At 46.5% G+C, this 21,505-nt stretch overlaps 3 protein-coding genes across 8 annotated transcripts in view; 1 reads left to right on the top strand and 2 right to left on the bottom strand.

Moving 5' to 3' along the window:
• TSEN2 (tRNA splicing endonuclease subunit 2) overlaps positions 1-21,505 on the bottom strand; it is a 728,632-nt gene that overhangs the window by 86,092 nt on the left and 621,035 nt on the right. The window lies entirely within an intron of this gene.
• The window catches only part of TIMP4 (TIMP metallopeptidase inhibitor 4), a 328,069-nt gene that overhangs the window by 39,966 nt on the left and 266,598 nt on the right, over positions 1-21,505 (top strand). The window lies entirely within an intron of this gene.
• Positions 13,155-21,505, bottom strand: part of PPARG (peroxisome proliferator activated receptor gamma) — a 146,116-nt gene continuing 137,765 nt past the window's right edge. For all 6 annotated transcript variants that reach the window (XM_050781477.1, XM_050781478.1, XM_050781475.1 and 3 more), the window contains one exon: positions 13,155-13,601. In XM_050781477.1, the coding sequence (XP_050637434.1) occupies positions 13,354-13,601 (248 nt within the window). In that variant the 3' untranslated portion in view covers positions 13,155-13,353. The remainder of the gene's footprint in view (positions 13,602-21,505) is intronic.

The raw sequence follows: 21,505 nt of genomic DNA, 5'->3' as shown, positions 1-21,505 counted from the left end.
CCTTCCTTCCTTCCTTCCTTCCTTCCTTCCTTCCTTCCTTCCTTCCTTCCTTCCTTCCTTCCTTCCTTCCTTCTCTCCCTCCCTCCCTCTCTCCCTCTCCCCACTCCCCTCTCCCCACTCCCCTCTCCCCTCTCCCCTCTCCCCTCTCCCCTCTCCTCTCTTTTTTTACAGGGCCTCACTCTGTCACCCAGGCAGGAATGCAGTCGTGTGATCACGGCTCACTGTAGCCTGACTTCCTGGGCTCAAGTGATTCCCCCACCTCAGCCTCCCAGGTAGCTGGGACTACAGGTGTGAGCCCCCATGCCCAGCTAATTTTTGTATTTTTTGTAGACACGAGGTTTTGCCATGTTGCCCAGGCTGGTCTCAAACTTTTGGGCTCAAGTGATCCACCCACCTGGGCCACCCAAAGTGCTGTGATTACAGGCGTGAGCCACCGCACTCAGCCCAGTGCCTGCCTGCTTGCCTGCCTGCCTGCCTCTCTCCCTCCCTCCTTCCCTCCCTCTCTCTCTCTCTCTTTCCCTCTTTCTTTTTTGAGATAGAGTCTCACTCCATCACCCAGGCTGAGTGCAGTGGCGCGATCTCGGTTTACTGCAACCTCCACCTCCCCAGGTTCAAGTGATTCTTGTGCCTCAGCCTCCTGGGTAGCTGGAATTACAGGTGCATGCCACCACACCTGGCTAATTTTTGTGTGTGTGTGTGTATATATATATATATATTACATTATATGTAATATATATTTATGTATTATATATTATATATTATATAATAAATATATATTATATTTATATATATATATTTTAGTAGAGACAGGGTTTTGCAATGTTGGCCAGGCTGGTCTTGAACTTCTGACTCCCAAAGTGCTGCGATTACAGCTGTGAGTCACTGCACCTGGCCCCAATGTGTTTCTTAAAGACAAAGCCCATGACAGGTTCACCCCAGTGTCCTCAGCATTCAGGATCTGGGTATACAGTAGGTGCTCAAGCATATTCTCACTATCTGTATAAGTGGGTGATTGCTGCTGTCCTAACTCCAGCCACCTCTATTGCCAACCTAGTGTCTTCTTAGTTTGGGCTCCTCCAACAAGCAGACCCTGAGAGAGGATTTGAGTGCAAGTAGTTTATTTGGAAGGTAAGAGAATACATGTAAGGCAGTGAGTGAGGAAATAAGACCTGCAAGAGAAGTCAGCCTGAAAAGTTGTTTTCAGGCAGGTTGGCACTGTGGGAGACTGGCTCTGAATCCCACTGGGGAAACTCTGGGAGTCAGTGCAGAACTGATATCCTACCTGAGATGTGAGGGAGCCGGGGTGTATACACCCCAACTAAATTAATCATCAGTCCTCAGTCAAGAGCTCCCCTGGGGAACACTGAGACCCTGGCAAATCTAGTCAGCTGCATGGAATAGCAAAGCAGACTTCTGTGGCTAGAAAGGGCTCAGGCAAGGAACCACAGGGGCTGGCGGCCAGAAGTTGGGCCAGTGTGCACCCAGGTGATAAGGCAGAGGGAGGGACACGGGCCAGCCTCCTGCATTGGAGCTGCTGCAGCAGGCTCCTCAGTGGTCCCTACCTCCAGTTTCTCCATCCCAATCCTGACCCACACATTGCTGGAGGTCAGGGACTGTCTCACTCATCTTTATGTCCCCAGAATTCAACAATAGGGCCTATCTCAGAGGTGACACTTGGTGAGTACTGAACAAATGAATGAACAAATGACGGAATATGTGATTCAATGGAGGGCTACCAAATTAGCAAAGTTTTCATGCCTGGCAGGAGAAATTAGGGGTCTGGAGATCCCTGGGAGCCCAAACGCAGAGAGAGAGAGAGACAGCGAGAGAAAGAGAGAGAGAAAAAGAAAGAGAGCGTGAGAGCACATAGGTAGGTGGTGGGGTGAGGGCAGGAGGGATGCAGGTGGGCAGCGATGGGGAGGAGGGGAGACTGCCTATGGCTTTGAGGCTGGCTGGCCAGGTGGCCATGAAGAAAGGCTCTTTTCATATATTTTATGGGGCGGGGAGGCTCCCCAGGCCTGAGGGCCTTGCTGCTGTGGGAACAGTTTCCGCCCTGGGCCTGTGGGATTGCGTGACTCCTGGAGCACTGGGCCCAGGGTGTGGAGGCGAGCAAATGCCATTAGCCCTATCAGTGATCTCTCAGCGCAGATATGGAAGTTTGAGGAGGCCCAGCCGGCTCTGCCCAACTGTAAAGAGCCGTGATTGAGGCGGGTCATGGGAAGGTGGCAGTGATTAAGGGGGGTCGAGTCCTGCTGACTTCCTGCCCAGCAGGTAGTGGTGACCAAGGGAGTCAGAGGATGGGGTTTTAGTCACAGCGTAAACCCTCTCATGAAGCTCGTAAAACCCAGGCAGAAAGTTTGCTGGGGGACCTCCAATAGCTCCAGGGAGAAAACCTCATTCCCTTGAAGCTGGAATTGTACCCGCCCTGAGGCCTGACTCGCGGGTACAGAGACACCAGGTCTGGTAACAGTACTAATAACACCGCCGCCCCAGGAGTGCTGGTCTGTGGTGTTTGCGAAGCACTTTCTCCTCCCATTATCTCATCTAATCCTCCATACGGCCCTGTTAGGTCTGTAGAAATGAGGATCACCTCCATCTGACTGATGAGAAAACGGAGGCCCCAAGGCTTCATGCTTGAAAACATGGGGGTGGGAAGAACAGGCAGGGCTTCCGAGCAGGGGCTGACTTTCAAGCGACACCACATCCAGGTTTTGGCACTGGCTGGGTTCCAGGGACGCAGGTCGGGGCGGGAGCGGGTGGCGGCAGCCCGGGGAGAAGGAATCTGAAGAGTGAAAGGACTCTGCCCTCTGGGGCCCTGCCGTCTGTCTGGGCCACTGCTGCCCTGATAATAAAACTCTCTCTCCCAGAGGCGAGATAGGCACTTAGGGAACCTTTCCTTTGAGTTACCGGAGAGAATAAAGTCCTGCAAAGGAGTCAGCAAGGCATGCCTCTTGGATGGTGTGTGCATCTGTGTGTGGAGACAGAGTGGAAGAAATACCCACTCGGGCAGCAGAAACAGCCACAGGGGAGGGGGAGGCCCATTTGTGGAGGCCCCTAACCCTCAATTCCCAGAGATCCTTGGTTCTGCCAATTTGAAGGACAGTCACTGTATTTAAATTTAGAAGACCTGAGTCTAAATCCCAGTTCTGTCACTTAATGGCCTCAGTTTACCCGCCTGTGAAATGGAACAATACTATTTCTCTCAGATGGTCACTGTGCCAGAGAAATGAGATGATGGGCGTCCTTGCCCCTGAAAGCCTCCCGGGAAGGGCAGTTAAATGGGAATCCCATTTCTCCAGCAGCCCCCGGCGGGCAGAAAGCGCTCTGTACCTCTTTAGGGAACCAGTGGATACAAAGACAACGCAGACATTCAGACCTCCTGACCCCAGTGGGAAAATAGGGTTTGCGGGGGTAAGATAATTGACCTATAGTCCTACAGGGAGCTCCAGCAGGAACACGTGTTGGCCTCCTTTACTGTGGCTGTTCTGTAACCCTGGTCACCTTCTTCCCCAGCTGGCCTGCACCTCTAAGCTCCAGACACCCATAGATCAAACAGCCAACGAGACACCCCCCCGGGAGCCCCACAGGTACCTCACCCTCAGGATTTCTGAAGCAGAACTTACTAATATTCTCTCCAACAAGCCCCCTAGTCCCATAAAGAGCATGTCCGTTTCCCACAATCCACGTCACCTGAGAATCATCTCGAGAGCTCCCCCTCCCTCACCTCCATGTTAAGTAGATCCCAAATCTGTCTACTCCTTCCGACCCCAATGCCAATGCCATCCCCTCACCATGCCACTGCCACCTCTTATCTGTATGATGGTCACAGCCTCCTAGTGGTCTCCCACCCTCCGGTCAAGTCCTATCTCCTCGGCTGATGAAGGGATCACCAGAGGGAATATCTGATTTGCAACTTCCCTGCTTAAAACCTTCCAAGGCTCTCCATGCTCCCTGGATAAAGTAGAAATCACTCAGTCCATCAGTATAAGTCCTGACCTATATTAAAAAAGTCTTCATTCTATTCAACTGTTCCAGCCATTTCTCCTTCCCCAGCACTCTCATATCCCAGCCACATCTCAGTATTTATACTTCCCAACATGCCATGTGCTTTTGTGCATGAACCCTTTGTCAGGTGTTTCTTCCTTGTCTGCCTGGACCACTCTTATAAATCCTCCCACTCATCTCAAATGTCACCTCCGCTGTGAAGCCTTCTCTTACCTCCCCGGGGCAGAGGGAGACCTCTTCCCCACTTCCATAGCAAAGAAACCACAGAGCTCAGGTTATCTGGGAAATTTAAAATGAATTCTTTCGACGTCGAATCATAAGTGCAATGTGGGGCTGGAGAAACATGGCTGTCTTCTTTCGTTGTGACATGCACAACCCTCTGTTCCGGCATTTGTGGCATTGGGTTACGTGCTAAGTGCTCTCATACTTCATCTATCTCATTCCTTACGGTAACTTCGGGAGGTAGGTATGAGCTTGCCCAATGATAAAAGAGGAGACCTAGACGGTTGCATGGCTCGCCCACGGTCACACAGCTAAGAAATGGCTGCTTGGGGGATCTGAACCCACCTGCCTGCCTCCGAGCCATTTCACTCCTGGCACCTGTCGGGTGTCTTCTCGTTGCCAGCGTTTGTGTTTATCTCCTCCATGAGAGTGAGTTCTTTGGTGACCCAAGTCATGCCAGGCTTATCTATGTATCCCCAGAGCATGGGGACAGCTGGGGACAGAGAATGTCAGTGAGCATTTGCTGACATGGAGCTCAAATCTTTTGCTCCTCCCGCTCCTCTCAGGCTGACCATGAGCGACCTTTTCTCCCCTTTCAGACTCTCTCCTGGGCTCCATTTTGGCCAGATTTCCTTTGTCTCCACCGTGCAAGAAGCAGGGTCATCAGACTCAAAGTCGGACTATTACTGGGGAGATGCTGGGCAAGGAACTTCTCTCCCTGAAGGACAAGAGGGTCTGTGCCTCTCAAAGTGGGGTACACAGCCCTCTCTTAGGGGCACTTGAAACCATAGGAAAGATGTAGAGCTCCATCCTGGGAACTCTTTTTCTTCTCAAAGTTTTGGGGTAGGTAGAAATAAATGAAGCCATTCAACTTCTAAATGATACTTTATACATAAATTTTACAATTACAAATATATATAATATCTATATATAAGATTTTTATATATAGGAGTAAATGACAAAGCTCATGTTAACTGTTAGAGGAAAACCTGCGTGGGCTGCATTAGACTACACTCCTCACGTCTCCGGGGAACATGATGGAAACATGCAGGAAGCACCCCACAGAGTCGCACTGAGTCCCCAGCTGCGAGCCCCCACCCCGGCTAGGGATATAAGGAGATGCAGAATGACTTCTGCCCTGGTTCCTAGGTCCTCTCTTGCAGCAGGTCTCATGTAATGGAAAGACCATGGCTCTGGGGCTAGGAGGACCTAAGCTGGAATCCTAGAATGGAGTTATGGCTCTGTGACCTGACTTCAGTTTCTCATTTTCCCTTTGAGTATCATGGGTTTGACAATACTGTCCACCTGTGTGGAATATTCTCCTTGCCCCTCAGATCCCTGCTCCACTCTTCCCTACCAGGCTGTGTGCTCCAGGAGGCTGAAGTGCACGCATGGTATGCATTGGCTCTTTTGCTCTCTGGCTTCCAGCTGGCCTTGGCCAATGGGAGACTTTGGCAGCGGGATGAGGGGAGGAAAGGACTCCTCTTGGCCACGCCGGAGTGACCGGTGGTCGCATTCCTTGGTGTGAGGGGTACGACTCCTGTGGGGAGCCTCTTCTTTGCCTGCAGCCCTCTGGAGGTCGTGTCACCTTTTCTTCCCCTTTTCCTTTAGAGCTGGGTGGGTGGGGGTAAAGGCTTTCTGTGGAGGCTGGCCTGGGCATGTTTCACCATCCTTTCCTGGTTTCCTTTCATTTTAACCCTCCCACGACTTTGAATCTAGTCTCTGCATGACACGCTCTTCAGTGATCTCTTTTGAGTGTGCCATTTCCCCCTGCTGGGATCCTGACCCGCAAACCACCTCACCAGGCCTGTGGAAGGATTCAGCAGACAGAGAGCAGTTTATAAGTAAAGCTTGGACTTGGTGCTGGAGAAGTATACTTGCTATCGTGAGGTGACAGAGTGGGGAGACAGGGGATGAGGGGGGAGCCCTGGCTAGAATCTCCTAAAACTCTTCCTTCCCCAGCAACCGTCCCCCACCCTGCAGCCCTGGGAGGCCTGGCTGGGGAGAGGCTTTTCCAGGGCACGTTTCCCACTGCTGTGGCAGCAGCGGCAGCATCATCGATAACACGCCGGCTCCTCGGAGGCCTTCCTGGCTCCAGCCCATCTGGCAGGCTCAGGCGGCCAGGGACCCCAGGCCAGGAGCCGCCAACCCGCTGACTCAGCACAACGCCCCTCTCTGAGCAGCTTGGCTTTGGGTGGGAACCAGCCAGCCATCCGGTGTCCCTCTCCTCCCCTTGGAGGTGGCTGGACCAGCCCCAGGCCTTTAATAAGTGCTGGCTGTTGCCTGGTCCTGGCCTAGGTCGCTAGGAGGGGTGAATGCAAGCTCAGGCAGCAGAGAACACAGGCCTCTGATGGTCAGCCAGAGAGGGCTCTTTCTTCCTGCCAGCCTCCCCTAGAGGCCCCCAAGGCCTTGGGATATGAGAGCTAGAAGGGTAAACCAGCTCCCTGACTGTGGAGAGGGGGAAACTGAGGCTCAGAGAAAGTGACTTCCCAAGGTCCACTGCAAACCCCTATCAGACCCAGGCCAACACTGGCCAGGTCCTCACGGGCAGAGTCTCATGATTTCTTCTCTGGTGGAGGATGGTGGTTACCAATGTCCCCTGGCCAGGATGAGCTCCTAGCAAATCCTCTGAGGTTGGAGGTACTTGTCTTTTGAAGATTTTAATAGTTTATGGGACTCTAAGCACTTCATCCATTTATGACCTCTTATTCTCATAACTCTATCAGAAAGGAACTGGGGACTTCACCAACTAGAGGAAGAAGCTGAGGCCCAGAGACAGGAAGCAATTTGCCTGAGGTTGCACAGATAGTATGTGGCAGAACCAAAAGTCAAACTTAAGTCTTTCCTGCCCTAACGCTTTTGCTCTGCCAACCAGGCAACACAGTCTTTGGTTCTTCCGGAGACAGCACAGCATACCAAGAGCGAGCCCCAGCAGGGTGGGCTTTGGGAAGCCTGAGGTCCAGCCTCAGCCCTGCCTCTCCATTATTTTGGCCTAGCTCCTTCACCTCTGCGTGCCTTTCTTATCTGTGAAGAGTGGTGATCAGGCTTGCCCTGCTTTTTTTCATTTACTCTGTAAAACATGCAGGGTAGGTGCTGCTATTCCCATTTTACAGGTAGGGAAACTGAGGCCCATTCCTTTATTCATCATGAAGGAATTAGATGTAATTTGCTGAGATAGTTCTACAGGCCAGGTATGATGTCCCCAGAGAGGAAAGTGACCTACCCAAGGCCACATACATAGAAAATGGCAGAGCTAAGTCTCAAATGGACAACGGGGGCTCTAACCTACACTTTCCGGCTTCTGGTATTGTGGAAAAATGGCCAGGGGATCACAATTTTCCAACTCTTGCAGGAAGCCACTTGGATCCTCCTTGAGTCAAGTCCGTGGCACTAAATAGACCCCAGGAATGACACTCTCCTGGGAACTTTTGGCCTGGAACATATTTACACAACTCCAGAGGGGATGAAAATATCCCAACCCACTCCCTACAGACTCAAATTAGCAATTTTCTTATTCTTTATAACCCCTCTGGAAATTCCAACTATGTAATATTAGTCTAAAATTAGGAGTGTAAGTCACTAGAGAAAAGTCCCACAACTTGGGGAGAAAATGTTTTTGTAGCCTCATCCTGAGCATGTGTTCTAAATCAGAACATAGCAGTTGTCTTTCAAATACTTTTTTTTCTCCTAATCCTTATAGATTGGAGGCAAAATCTTTTGAGAGAATGTATTTTTACTCTACTGCCAAATGCCAAATTCAATCCCGGCTTCGAGTTTCCAGGCTCTTCAGGTGAGGTCCAGAACACTTGCACAGGAAGAGCCTGTCCCGTGGGCCCAGAATGCCTCCTTAAATGAGGGGCACTTTAATGACAGCAGCAATAACGTCACCCGCAGCCAACATTACGGACTCGTTTGGATGTACCGGGAACCTGAGTGAAGTGTTTTACAACCATTATTACATTTAGTCCTCATAACAGCCCTCTAAGGTGGATATTATCTCATTTTACATATGAGGGCAATTAAGGCCTAGAAAGATTAAGAGATTGGCCAAAGCCATATGGCCCTCGAACCATAAGCTGTGAAGTTAGACTTTTAACCCAAATCAGCGTAACTCTGCAGTCCACCCCAGGGTGCTGTCTCCAATAATAGTTGCTATTTATTGAACACATACTGTGTGCTACACACAGTGCTGAGTGTCTTATATAATAATCTCTCGTTTGTTTTTAATATGTGTTTTTTTAATTTTTATTTTTGGAGACAGAGTCTCTCTCTTTTGCCCAGGCTAGAGAGCAGTGGTGTGATCTCGGCTCACTGCAACCTCTGTCTCCTGAGTTCAAGCGATTCTTCTGCCTCAGCCTCCTGAGTAGCTGTGACTACAGGCACCCACCACATGCCCAGCTAATTTTTGTATTTTCAGTAGAGACGGGGTTTCACCATATTAGCCAGGCTGGTCTTGAACTCCTGAACTCAGGTGATCCGCCCGCCTCAGCCTCCCAAAGTGCTGGGATTACAGGCGTGAGCCACCGTGCCCAGCCTCTAATTTTCTTGAGGTCTATGACCAATGCAGGCCTTTTCTGGACATGAGATATGGGACAGGCAGGCTTTGACATATGTGGATAAAAATGACCACGATATCTCCATGAATTAGCTTAAGAAGGTGAAATAAAGCTCTTCGAAGCAGAGGATCTTTGTAGGTTGGGGCAATATGAGCAACGGCAGGGAATGGATATCAACAGGGGATAGGGTCAGTGTCCTTACGCTGTCTAGGATTGAGGCAAGAGATTTCGACCAGATGGAAGGGAAGGAGGTGAGCTGGAGCCCCCAGGGCACAGGAATAAGCATGTGGTAAGTGTGAGCCCAGGGGCAGAGCCAGGCCTGCGGGGTGGAAATCACCCAGGGGCTTAGAGGGGAGAGAGCTTCTTGTCTCTTCAGTAGTTGTCTGTGGGTTGGGCAACCATCAGGAGCATTGTAGAGGGAATTTCTAATTTGGGGAGTGTTGACTTTTGGGGTGCTGACTTTCCAAATTGCAAATTTGATATGCCTCTCTTCTGCCTGGCAGCATCCCCCAGATTCCAGGTGCTACCAACACAGTCTGAGAGAGCTCCTCGTCCAGGAGGACAAGGCTCCCACAATCTGCCGCTGACTGGTCACATCCACATTTTAGCCCAGGAGCTGTGGCAACCATGCTCCTCCCCTGCCGTTTTCTGAACACTTGGAGAATTTCACACTCTTGGGCCTATGCACACACTCTGCAAATCCTTTCACCTCTCTAGGCACTTGTTGCGTCTGCTGAGCTGTGATTACTCATCCACAGACTGTGCACCCCTTGAGAGCACGGCCTAGTTGGGGTCACCGTCATAACTAGATGTGACTGGAGTATGGACTATGTGTTTAATGAATGCAGTGGGGCTATGGGACATTGTATGATCTTTTGAACTCTTAAGATCCTGCTATTTCTTTTCAGTTGGTGTTAAATGCAGGGTCTACCAGGTACAATGGCACGGTGAGGGTGGAGACGTGCAAGTAACAACAGCATTCATGATGCAGAGACAGCCAGGGGCTGGGGCCAACAACCAGGATGTGGGGGGGAGCAGAAGGTAGGGAGGGGGCCACCTAGTGACCATCAGGCATCTTGGTCCTCCTGTCTCATAACCCAAACTCCTGGAGAGAACGGGTAGGAAAAGGGGGACCAGAAAGCAATGGGGATGGGCATGGTGGAAATGAGCTTTGATTATTTCTCTCAGGATGTAGAATTAGGAGCCCCGTGCCCCCCAACCTTCACTAGGTATTTCCAAGGGAATGGGTATCCAGAGGCCAACATCCAGCCCCTCTCCCACCCAGCTCCTTCCATCAGCACCACGAGGTCAGCGGGCCGTGTCAAGCAAGGAGGACCAGTCCACGAAAATACCTGCTTTTTAGCCTTGAGGGAGCCAAGAAAACGTCATTGGAGTCCAGACGCCACCAAGAAAGCCCACCACAGACGCCTCTGTGCCCTTCCCTCTTTGCCCGTCAGTGGAGGTGGCGGAGCTGCCCCTCTGGAAATTTGCTATGTGACATCAGCTAGTGTTGCCACCTCTTCCAACCCTGGGCCTCCCAGGCTCCTCGCTCTGCACCCACATTGTAAAAAAGGAGCCAGAAACTCAGGCCAGCCTAGTTTCTTACAGTGGCTGGAGAAACAGAGCGTGCAGCTTCGCTTCTTCTGTGTGTCCCCTCTTTGTTCCTGGGCTCCACACACAGCGGGAGGAAGGAAAAGGGAGTCCGTTCCAGGGAGGTGCTGGGGGAGGGCTCTTGTGGGAGCCTGGAAACCCTTTCTTGACTCTTGACCAAAGTTACTTTTCTTCCTATTTTTATTAACACAAATCCCTACGTGTGTTTGTGTCCAGAGAAAGTACTATGAATAACTGATGACACATTCGTTAACTTATGATTCATCCTGGGGAGAGAGAGAAGGAGAAAGGAGCAGGAGCTTTGGAGGCTGAATATAAAGTGTTGTCAAATATTTAGCAAATGATCATCCAAGCCACAGGGAAAAAGTCAGAGATGGGAATTTGAAAGTTGCCAGGATTTAAAAGCCATTTAATGCTAACCATCAGTGCCAGAGAGCTGAGAGCATTTCTCTTCCTCCTTCCATTGGCAGCAACAGCTCCGATAATGTGGAAAGGCTTGGATGGGCTGCGGAGCGCTGGTGGGAACTGAGACCGGGCAGCGGGGCTGAAAGACTTTTTGTTCAAGAAAGCTTGTAAATAAGGGAGCGCCTCAGAGGTGGACTCTCTCTTGTCTACTGCCTGTACATTCTCTCTTTCAAGAGACCCCTGACCATCAGCTCTCTACACAGAAGACTAGCCAGTCATGTGGGTGTTTCAGAATATCCTGATGTTTGGCATCGAGGAAGAAAAAAAGAGCCATATGACTGACTGAATTTGTCACTTTCCTTCCAAATGTTTTGATGTTACTTAGACAACGGCTTCAGTCTTTGTCTATCTGTCATTCTAAAGGTTTGAGCTCAGAAGGGCTCTCTCCTGAAGGGTTAGGAACCCTACATTTTTAGGGGCTGGGGTCAGTACTCACTTCTATAACCTGATTCTTTGGAGATACAGTAATTTTTAAGCAAAAGATGAACAAGTCTTTCTTGATATTTTGGCTTGAAAGCCTCAAGTCTGCAGTTATGTCTCATGAGTGTAAATACCATAAGACAAGATAAATTAAGGAAGTGGCAGGGAAATTTAGGTCAGTGGAAATATGCGTCCCGCACAACAGAGGCCTCCAGACAGTTTGTTTACACCCATAAGCTTGTCCAACTTGCCTTATTTTGTTGTTGCTGTTTGGTTTGGTTTAGGCTTTTAGTAGCCTGAAGCCATGGTTTTTAATTTCTGTCCCTAGTGATAAGTGGAAAAGAGGGAAAGGGAAGAGGCTTTATTGGCCCAGTCAGAAACAGAAACTAAGAACCCATGACTGTATTCTCTCCCTTGGACACCCAGTAAGGCATTCTTCAAAGACATAGTATGATGAGTTCACGAATAGCCAATGCAAGTGAATTCAGTGGATTGAATCAACGAATCTATTCATTGTGCCAAGAATGAACAGATTGTCCTGCCTTCAGGAAACTTAGAATCTATTTGCTTGGGAGGCAAGCATTCCATTAATGATGCGGATAGTTAGCCTCTGAGTTCAGAAAAGTAAGAGATCTCTGGACACAGTGGTCCCAAGGAGGAGGACAGGAAGGAGGACAGGAATAACCACAGCAAAACTGCCCTGCAGAAGAAAAAAGAAAAGTAGCTCTTCTCCCTCAGTTTTTTTTTCTTTCATTGTGTTCCTGTTATTTTGCTTCTCTGGAATGTCTTTTCTCCTCCTCTCTACCTATTCCAGTCCAACACTTCCCTGAGGCCCTCTTCAGCAAATCCACAGATTCAGTCTCTAGGATTCCAATCTTCATTCATCTTACTTCCTACAAACTCTTACCATTCACCTGGCATGGGATTTAATCTGTGCATTTGAATCCATAGGAAAAAAAGATGCATCTTTTCTCTTTAGTTTATAATAGGTAACTTCTTTGTGGCAGGTGTCAAATCTTTTTTATCTGTTTTAGAGACAGGGTCTCACTCTGTGGCCCAGGCTGGAATACAGCGGCATTATCATAGCTCACTGCAGCTTCAACTCCCGGCTCAAGCAATCCTCCCGCCTCAGCTTGCGAGTAGCTGGGACTACAGGTATGTGCCGCCACACATGGCTAATATTTAAAACTGTTGTAGAGATGGGGTCTCGAACAGGAGACCAGCTCAATTGATCCATCCACCTTGGCCTCCTAAAGTGTGGGGATTAAAGACTTGAGACACCATGCCTGGCCCAGATACCAAATTTTAAAACAGTTCGGTGTTCCCCAGAGTTTCTAGCAGTGCTCAGTTGCTGGCCACTGGCTCTGTGGGTGCACAGTGGCATTGATTAGCAGGTAGTATATGAATAGGCTGCTGGTGGTGAGTGAAAATCTCGGTTAGGATTGTGGAAGAAGACTGAATTCTGGGTAAGCCCAGGGATATACTGCATATCAGCATATCCAGGCTACAAAACACATGCTCTGAGCCGTCTGATTCTGAAGTTCCCCTTCCCTTCTTAGTTCTGATTGTTAAAGCAGATGTAGAGTTCCGAAAAGTTGTAAATTGAGTAAAAAATTAATTTACTGAGAATGGAAGTGTATCAGCAGTTCCACTCACATATTTTAAAATGTCTAAGAAGGAAAAGAAAAATAAAGGAAGAAGGAAAGGAAGGAAGGAAGGGAGGAAGGGTGCGAGGGAGGGAGGGAGGAAGGAAGGGAGGGAGGGAGGAAGGGAGGGAGGGAGGGAGCGAGGGAAGAAGGAAAAGGGGGAAAAAAGAAAGCCCAGGGGCTAGGGTGGGAAACACACAAGACTCAGTAAATGAAATACTATCAGCAATTTCATAATATGGTAATTTTTAATATTAAAAGTAAATTGTAAATGTGTCTTTATAAACAATATGCATAAAATAGATCATATTCTAAAACCGTTTCTTTTTAAAATGCTTTTTCACAGTAAATTTCTTAGGTGTCAGATTTTCCCTCAGAATAGTGCAACTGGAAGAAGGGAAATGTTGGCAGCGGCTCAGGACTCTCTGCTAGTACAAGTCCTTGTAGATCTCCTGCAGGAGCGGGTGAAGACTCATGTCTGTCTCCGTCTTCTTGATCACCTGCAGTAGCTGCACGTGTTCCGTGACAATCTGTCTGAGGTCTGTCATTTTCTGGAGCAGCTTGGCAAACAGCTGCGAGGACTCAGGGTGGTTCAGCTTCAGCTGGAGCTCCAGGGCTTGTAGCAGGTTGTCTTGAATGTCTTCAATGGGCTTCACATTCAGCAAACCTGGGCGATCTGGGGAAGCACAAATGGAAAACACAACACGGGGTTCAGTCAAAAAATCCTCTGGGCCCCGCCTCGGAGGCCTAGGGAGCTCTACCAAGCAACTCATCCGTGGTTTTGGTTTGTTTTGCTTTGTATCTTAAATAGGTGGGGAGCAAGGGTAAGCAGATAATGGGTGAGAACTGAGGATGTAATCAGAACCAAAATAATCAGAGGTCTTTGCAGGGGCTTTTTCTGGCCAGGATGGAATCTGTGTGGTCAGCTGATGGAGCATGGCATCAAAACAATTTCATTCCCCAAATGAAGTTTCCTCTGCTAACATGTTTCTACTCAGAAATTTCCTTTTTCCTTTTTTTTTTTTTTTGAGATGGAGTCTTGCTCTGTCTGGCTGGAGTGCAGGCTGGAGTGCAGTGGCACGACCTCAGCTCACTACAACCTATGCCTCCCGGGATCAAGCTATTCTCCTGCCTCAGCCTCCTGAGTAGCTGGGATGATAGGCGCTCACCACCACGCCTTTCTAATTTTTGTATTTTTAGTAGAGATGGGGTTTCACCATGTTGGCCACGCTTGTCTCAAACTCCTGACCTCAAGTGATCCACCCGCCTTGGCCTCCCAAAGTGCTGGGATTACAGGCATGAGCCACCACGCCCAGCCAGAAATCTTTTCAACTTCTGCTCCTTCCTGATGAATCCATGTTTTATAGCTTCTACTCAGTTTCTTATCATAGCTTCAAATATGCTCTTTTCACAAATATGCTTTTAAAAAAAGGCTTGTCTTTTTGCTTGATTTGCTTATGCTGTGTTTGCTTAATATGGCGTATTTCCAAACGACAAAACACAGTTTTAAAATACTGATACATTTTAACAGAGGTTTCTTTTGAGTGGCAAGATTGCAAGCAATTTTCACTAGTTCTTCTTTAGATTTTTTCTTTAGTTCAATTTGCAAATGGTGAACTTCAATACCTTTTAAATATTTTACTTTTTTCTTTATGTAGATCTTGTTAGATTTATTCTCAAATACTTTATAGCTTCTATTGTGAATGGACCCTTCATTTTCATTACATCTAATATATCCCCGCTGATGTGTAGAAAACTAATTGATTTTAGTATATTGAAACGATTCCAATTTCCTGAACTTTTGTCAGTTCGAATAGCTTTTAATCATGGATTTCTACTTTTTTTGGATAGATAACTGTATCAGCAATGGTAGCTATTTATTTCTTCTTTTGCATCATTAACCTTTCTCATTTCCTCTTCTTGCCATAGTGTGTTGGCTAAAACCTCCAATATGGGATTAAATAATAGCAGCAATTCTTGTTTTATTCCTAACTTTGAAGGAAATGCTTCTAATGGTTTATCAGCAACTATGATGTTTGCTATAGATTATGGAGGACATGTTTTACTCCTGGCTTATCCAGGGGTTTAAAAATTTTAATTTGTTTTAGTCAGGAATGTTGTTGAATTTTTATCAAATGCTTTTACATTTCTCTATCTAAAGAGCTACGATATCTTGAAGAGTTATGGTTTTATCTTAACCTAGCACAGTGAATTACATTAACAGAGTTCCTTATACCCTTGTAGTCACTTGCTAATATTTTATTATAGGGTTTTTGTACTTGTAGGTGGTACTGGTTTAGAATTATTTTGGGGGCCATTCTTTGCCTGTTTTAGTAACAATGTTAACTAGCCTTATACACTGAGTTGAGAAGTTTGCCTTCTGTGTCGACATAGTAATGATCTGTTCCCTGACGGTTTCTTAGAATTTGTTTGCAGAACCATCTGAGCTTAATGATAAATCTATCATTATCTTTAATTTTTCTTCCATAGTTTTTATCTATTCAGGATTTCTACTACTTATATGGTAAAGTTTTAGTAATTTATATTGGAATAAAGTTGTAGATGATATTGTCTTAGAATATGAAATGTATTTATTCATGCCCCTTAACTTAATCTTAACTTAATGCTTTTTCTTTTCTTTTTTTTGAGACAGAGTCTTAATCTGTTGCCCAGTGCAGTGGCATGATCATGGCTCACTGCAGCCTCCAACTCCTGGGTTCAGGTGATCCTCCTGCTTTAGCCTCCCAAGTAGCTGGGACTATAGGCATGAGCCACCACACCCAACTAATTTCTAAATTTTTTGTAGAGGTGGGGTCTTGCTACATAGCCCAGACTGGTCTTGAACTTCTGGCCTCAACCAATCCTCCTGCCTCAGCCTCCCAAAGTGCTGGAAACATAGGCATGAGCCACTGTGCCCAGCTCTTAGAGCTCTTTATTTGTGCATTCTCTCATTAAAAAAATCTGATTTGGCCGGAGAATGGCAGGAACCCGGGAGGCGGAGCTTGCAGTGAGCTGAGATCTGGCCACTGCACTCCAGCCTGGGCGACAGAGCAAGACTCCATCTCAAAAAAAAAAAAAAAAAAATCTGATTTGTCAAAGGTTTATCTAGTTTTTGCTTTTTTAAAAAAACATAACTTTTGGTTTTTTAATCAAGTCTGTTTTTAAACATTTTGTGTTTTGTTTTTAATTTATTGAATTCCTTTTTAAAACTTTCTTTAGGTTTACTTTCTTCTCTTTTTCTAGTTGTTTTGAGTTGAATGCTTAATTCATTTGGTTTGGTATTCCTTGTTTTCTAATAAATGCATTGAAGCCTCCACATGTTCTTCTGAGTGCCACTTTGGTTTCATCCCATGGGCTTTGATCAATGGTACTCTCATAGTTCTTTTCTAAACAGCTTGTCTTACAATTTTGATTTCATTTTTAACCTAAGAGTTATACAGAAGTATGTTTTTAAATTTCCAAGTAAAAAGTTTGGGTTTCAGTGTTTGTTTTGTCATCTCTAAGTTTTATTTTCTAATTTCCAGTTTGTTGCCTTGGGTTAGATTATAAGGTTTTCTCAGTAAGGCTCACCAAGAAGACAGGATATTCACTTGATCATCTATCTCGTATTGATTTCAAATTTGAGCTCTTGAAGGCTATTTATTTTCTTTCAAAAATTGTAACTCTTCTCTCCTTCATGGTATGAGTTTTACCCACCTTTAATATCCTTTATGACCTGGTCCTGGTCATCCTCTAGCCTCAGTTCTGTTTCATTTTGCTCCATGTTAAGCCATATTAATCTATTTCCATGCCAAGTTCCTCAAACACCCTATGTTCTGTCAGGACTCTGCACTTATTCAGATTTTATTCCTCCTGCCTGAAATGTTCTCACCTTCCCTTCACTCTTCTTATTGACTTCAACCATTTCTTCAAAATACAGACTGTGGTGGGATTCCATCCTGAAATCCTTCCTCAACAGTATTCCTTCCTCTCTCCTGTTCTTCTCATCTCCTTTCTCTGGGCCCCATAGCACCTTATAAACACCTCAATCACAGCTATACTAGTAGATTACATTCACTGAATGGTTATAATTTTCCAAAGATCGTGCCAAGGGCCTTATATACAATATGCCATTTAATCTTCACAATAACCCCACAAGGTCATACTTTACAGAGGGAGAAATTAAGACTTAGAGAAAAAAGTTGCATCTTACCAAGATGGGCCACTTGCTAGTAAATGCAGAACTGATATTTGGATCTAAGTCTGTCTGGTTCCAAAGGTTCTGTTCTTATTCCTTATTATCTTGTATTGTAAGTTCTGACTTTCTTGTTTCTCCCCCATTAGACCATGAGGTAATAGAGGGCACAGACTGTGTTCTGATCATTTCTGAACCACCAGTGGAAACACAGGAAGCATTTGGTCGACTGAGTTAATGAGTGAGAAGGCTGTTCTGGCCAAGAGCCCTGGATCGAAAAGCACAATTCTCTCGGCTGGTGAACAGGCCTGAAGGCAGAATCCCTACACAATGAAGAAGTCTCCTGTAAACTATGTTTTCCTGTGTCTAATAAACTCTAGTAACCTTTATCCATTGAGATGAGGCTCAAGAGAACAATGTGAGATGGCAGAGTGGTCTCAGAGTGGGATTTTCAGAACTCTAAATATTCTTCTAAGTTAACTTTCGTATTTTTTTTCCATTAAAGAAGGAAATTGGTCTTTAGTTTGATTTTTTTTCCCTCTCAGGTCTCCAGCATATCCCATTGACCATAATAAGTCTAAGTTTCTTTTTTAGATTTCAGCATTCAATCCTGGAACCATCAGCAAAAAATCTCAGATTCTGAGAAGGAACAAATGATCGGGTCCTGGCCTGGAGAATTGGGCCCCTGGGAGCATGGGGCCTTCCTCACTGTTGCTATATGGGAATGAAAAAGCCACTGACACTTCACTGAAAGCTGGGCCCCAGACTGGCATCTTGGTTTAATGACTACGGATCCTCCAGCTTGATAAATGCATGCATCTCAAAGGCCAGAGGCAGACGTGTGTCTAAAGACAGGTGCCGAGAGAGGCCCTCCTGGGCTGGGACCACTCGGCCTGGGGTAGGCCTCTGCTCACTAGACACTGGCTCCTGAAACCTTTCTGCCGCTCCTCCTTCCTCCACCTGCTCCTTCTCTCTTTTTTTGGTAGAGACAGAATCTCTACATTCTGTAGAGGCTGCTCTTGCATGCTGGGCTCAAGAGATTTGTCCTCCTTGGCCCTGCAAAGTGCTGAGATGACAAGCGGTAGCCACTGCTCCCAGCCTCCTCCTTCCTCTTGAGCAGCACCACTGGGGTCAGCCCTTGGGCTAAGGAGATGATGTTAATCTACTAGGTCCCGTTTATCAAACAACCAAGCCCTAACATGCAACTGATCAGGGCTTGCTGGAAACACTTGGCTCCGATGCAGTGTCATGGAACTGGCCTCTCTAGGAGTGAAGAGGGATCTGGTTTGGATTTTCAAACCCCTCTTTGGCAAGTTATTCTTTATGATGTGATGGATGAAGCTTGGCTGAATTGCTGAAATTTTGTGGCCATGGAGTAAGTATATTTTCTGCAATGATAAGTTAGATCATTTACAGATCAGTCCCATTGTCCCCCTGACTGAGCCTCCGTTAAGGCAAGATGGTTTAGGGAAGGAGGGCAGCAGAGAAAAGTTGTATATTTTACATCTAAGGCTTTCACTCACCAGCTCTGTGATCTTAGGAAAACTGATTAAGATCACTAGGCTCAATTTTCTTGTCTAAACAAAACAGATCAGACTAAATAGATAATCTCAAAAATTCTAATTCAAAAACTATAAGATTTATTCTCATTTGTAATTCCCTCTACATAATTCAGTTGGGGAAATATACTCAAACATCTAATTGAAAAAGCACATTAACATTAAACTTAAAACACCTGACTTACTTAAACAACAGAAAAGCTTCCTTTGGTCTTCACGCTCTAGTCAACGGCAAAAGAGATCCATCTGCCAGAGTTGTTCCCTACCCTCCACCCTCCAAGTGGTCACAACTCCCCACTAGTCTCTTTCCCTTTCTGTTCCACGCACATTCAGTCCTTTACTGAGCTAAGCCAGGTGCCACAGTTGTGCCACAGAAATCCATCCAAACACCCAGACTGTGCCAGGGCCTTTCTCTTCTCTCCATTCCCAACAGCCTAGTGCCTGAAAAGGCACTGCTCCCAGGAGGCCCACCTGAGATCCTCTCCCTGCACCTTGCTGAGGTTACAGTTGAGTCTGGTGTAGGGCCAGGGCCAAGGGTCCTCTCTGCTCGGGTAGGCTGCCTAGAAGGCCCTTTTGGGAAGTGTGTGTGACTCAGACTCCAGGACTGAGCACTCCAGGAGGCTGGAGTCAATTACTAGTTCCCTACTCCCCAGGCTGTGAAGAATTGGGAAAGAAACCTTTCCGGTCTCCATCCACACGGTCCTGGAATTGATTACAGAGCACTGTTGATTATGGGCAAAGCTTCCATCTTATCCAGATCTGGTTCTGTGAAGTGGAGGGTTTATTCAAAGCAGATTCAAACATGCTGGTCCTCTTGAGATCTGCCCACCTGGGCTGGGTGTTTCCCTAGCACAGAGTTTCTCAGGAGGCGTCTCAATTAGGGAACCAGATGACCACAGCAGAGTCTCCTGAAGGAGAGGCAGATAAACTAATGTGGGGGGTTTTGTCTCTATTCTAGGAGTTGCTCTCCCGGCTTTCCGCATCTTTTCCTATTGGCTCTCTGATAGAGACTAAAGTGAAACTGACTGTCCCTAGGGCGTTAAAAAATAACAAAACCAAACACAAATCTGATTGCAGGGCAGCTGTAAACTGATCCACAGACAATGAAAGACCTTAGCTCAGGTGCAGGCCGAAAACTGGAGGGGAGGCAGGGCTACTTAGGGAACTCAGTACTTTGCAATTTAACTTCCTTTTGCGCTTCCTCTCAAGTTTCCTTTATTGCACTGCTCCCTAAATTCACAGGCATGTTCTAGGAGGCAGTGGATTGGGAAGCTGAAGACTTGAGTCCTGTCTCTCTCCCACTTAGTTTCTGTGGACAAATCATCTAATCTTTCTGGGTTTGGGCTTAGTTTTCAAGACAATGACATTTCTTTCATAAGCGCATGGTGAGAATGAAATAGGTAGAGGAATTTTAGAACATATTATAATTCTTGTGTTCGTTCCAATAAAGGCACTTTCCATGGGGTTGGGGTCAGGAGTGTAAGTAGGAGTGGATGGCATATCAACAGTCAGGAAATTGAAGGTTTCTGAGTTGTTCTTGGTTAGAGCAGAAATTCAGAAGCTCAAGAAAAATAATGCCTGATGCAGACACGTTTGGGGTGTCAGGCAAGTTCTCATTCCTGTAGTCGAGTGCATGTAGGCAAGGTGGTTTAAGAACAATAACAAAACAAAAAACCCACGGAGCCCCAATTCACTACTTCCTTGAAGAAATGATGCTGGGAATTTGGGGGTACTTTTCTGATCCAACCATCAGAATCACAGTGGGCCTACATGGAATTCAGCAAAGTACCACGGTGTGGCCTATAGCAATTCCTTCCCACCATCCTACCGATAGGGAAAGATCATTTAGCAAAGTTATACATGTGTCCTCTTCATATTTAAATTTGAATTGGAGCTTGGTCTAGTGCAGGGATGATCAATTCTGGCTACATATTAAAATTATCTGGGGAGACTAAAAAAGCAAACAAATGCCTGGGAGCCATCCCTAGAGATTCTGACTCACTTGGCCTGGGGTATGACCTTCAGGATTTTTAATAGTTCCTGGGTGATTCTAATGTGTGGCCAAGGGTGCACACTACCAGCTGAGTGAGAAGCAGTTGGAATTACAACTCTGCAAGCTAGGTAACCTTGGACAAGTTCCCTCACCTTTCTATACCTCGGTTTCCTCACTTTAACAACTGGAGCTGTAGCGGTAATTTAACTCATAATGTTGTTTAGAGGACTGACGGACACACGGAAGGTGCTTAGCACAGTGTCTGTTGCACAGTAAATTAGCTATCACTATTTTCATTACTGCTCTGTAACCGTGCCTCATTTTCTTCCTACCTTTCTTTTCCTCTCATTTCTCTGATTTTCTTGGGTCCTTTCTATATTTTTCCTATTCTTTCTTCCTCAATTATTGCTTTCTTCATCCTTTTTTACTTTCTCTTCAGCCTCCCCTCCCTCCACCCCCGCCCCCCGCTGCTTTCCGGATGTTTTCCCCTTTCTATTCCTGGGCCTGCACCTTGCTGGGTATTTATAAGAACGCTAGCAAGGCCACCTTACATTAATCAGAGGTCTGAGCCATGGATGATTTGAAGAGCAATGTAGTTTACTGCTGCTTTCAGGGAAAGGGGATAACATAAAATAGAGATCTTGCAAATGCTTTGACAAACAGATAAAGATCATCTGTAACCAGCACATTCTGCAGTGAACACACATGTTGCTGGTACAGCCTTCACTCTGAAGTGGGTTAACATTCTGACACTCGCCGGTTTAAATAACAGTTTCACATTTAATTGCTTCCCCTATCTATGCCTGATAACAATAATATATATGACTGGGCCGGGATGGTGGAGCAGGATAACC

This window comes from Macaca thibetana, chromosome 2, assembly GCF_024542745.1.
Source record: "Macaca thibetana thibetana isolate TM-01 chromosome 2, ASM2454274v1, whole genome shotgun sequence".
NCBI lineage: Eukaryota > Metazoa > Chordata > Mammalia > Primates > Cercopithecidae > Macaca > Macaca thibetana.
This window is presented reverse-complemented; position numbering and strand designations above follow the sequence as displayed.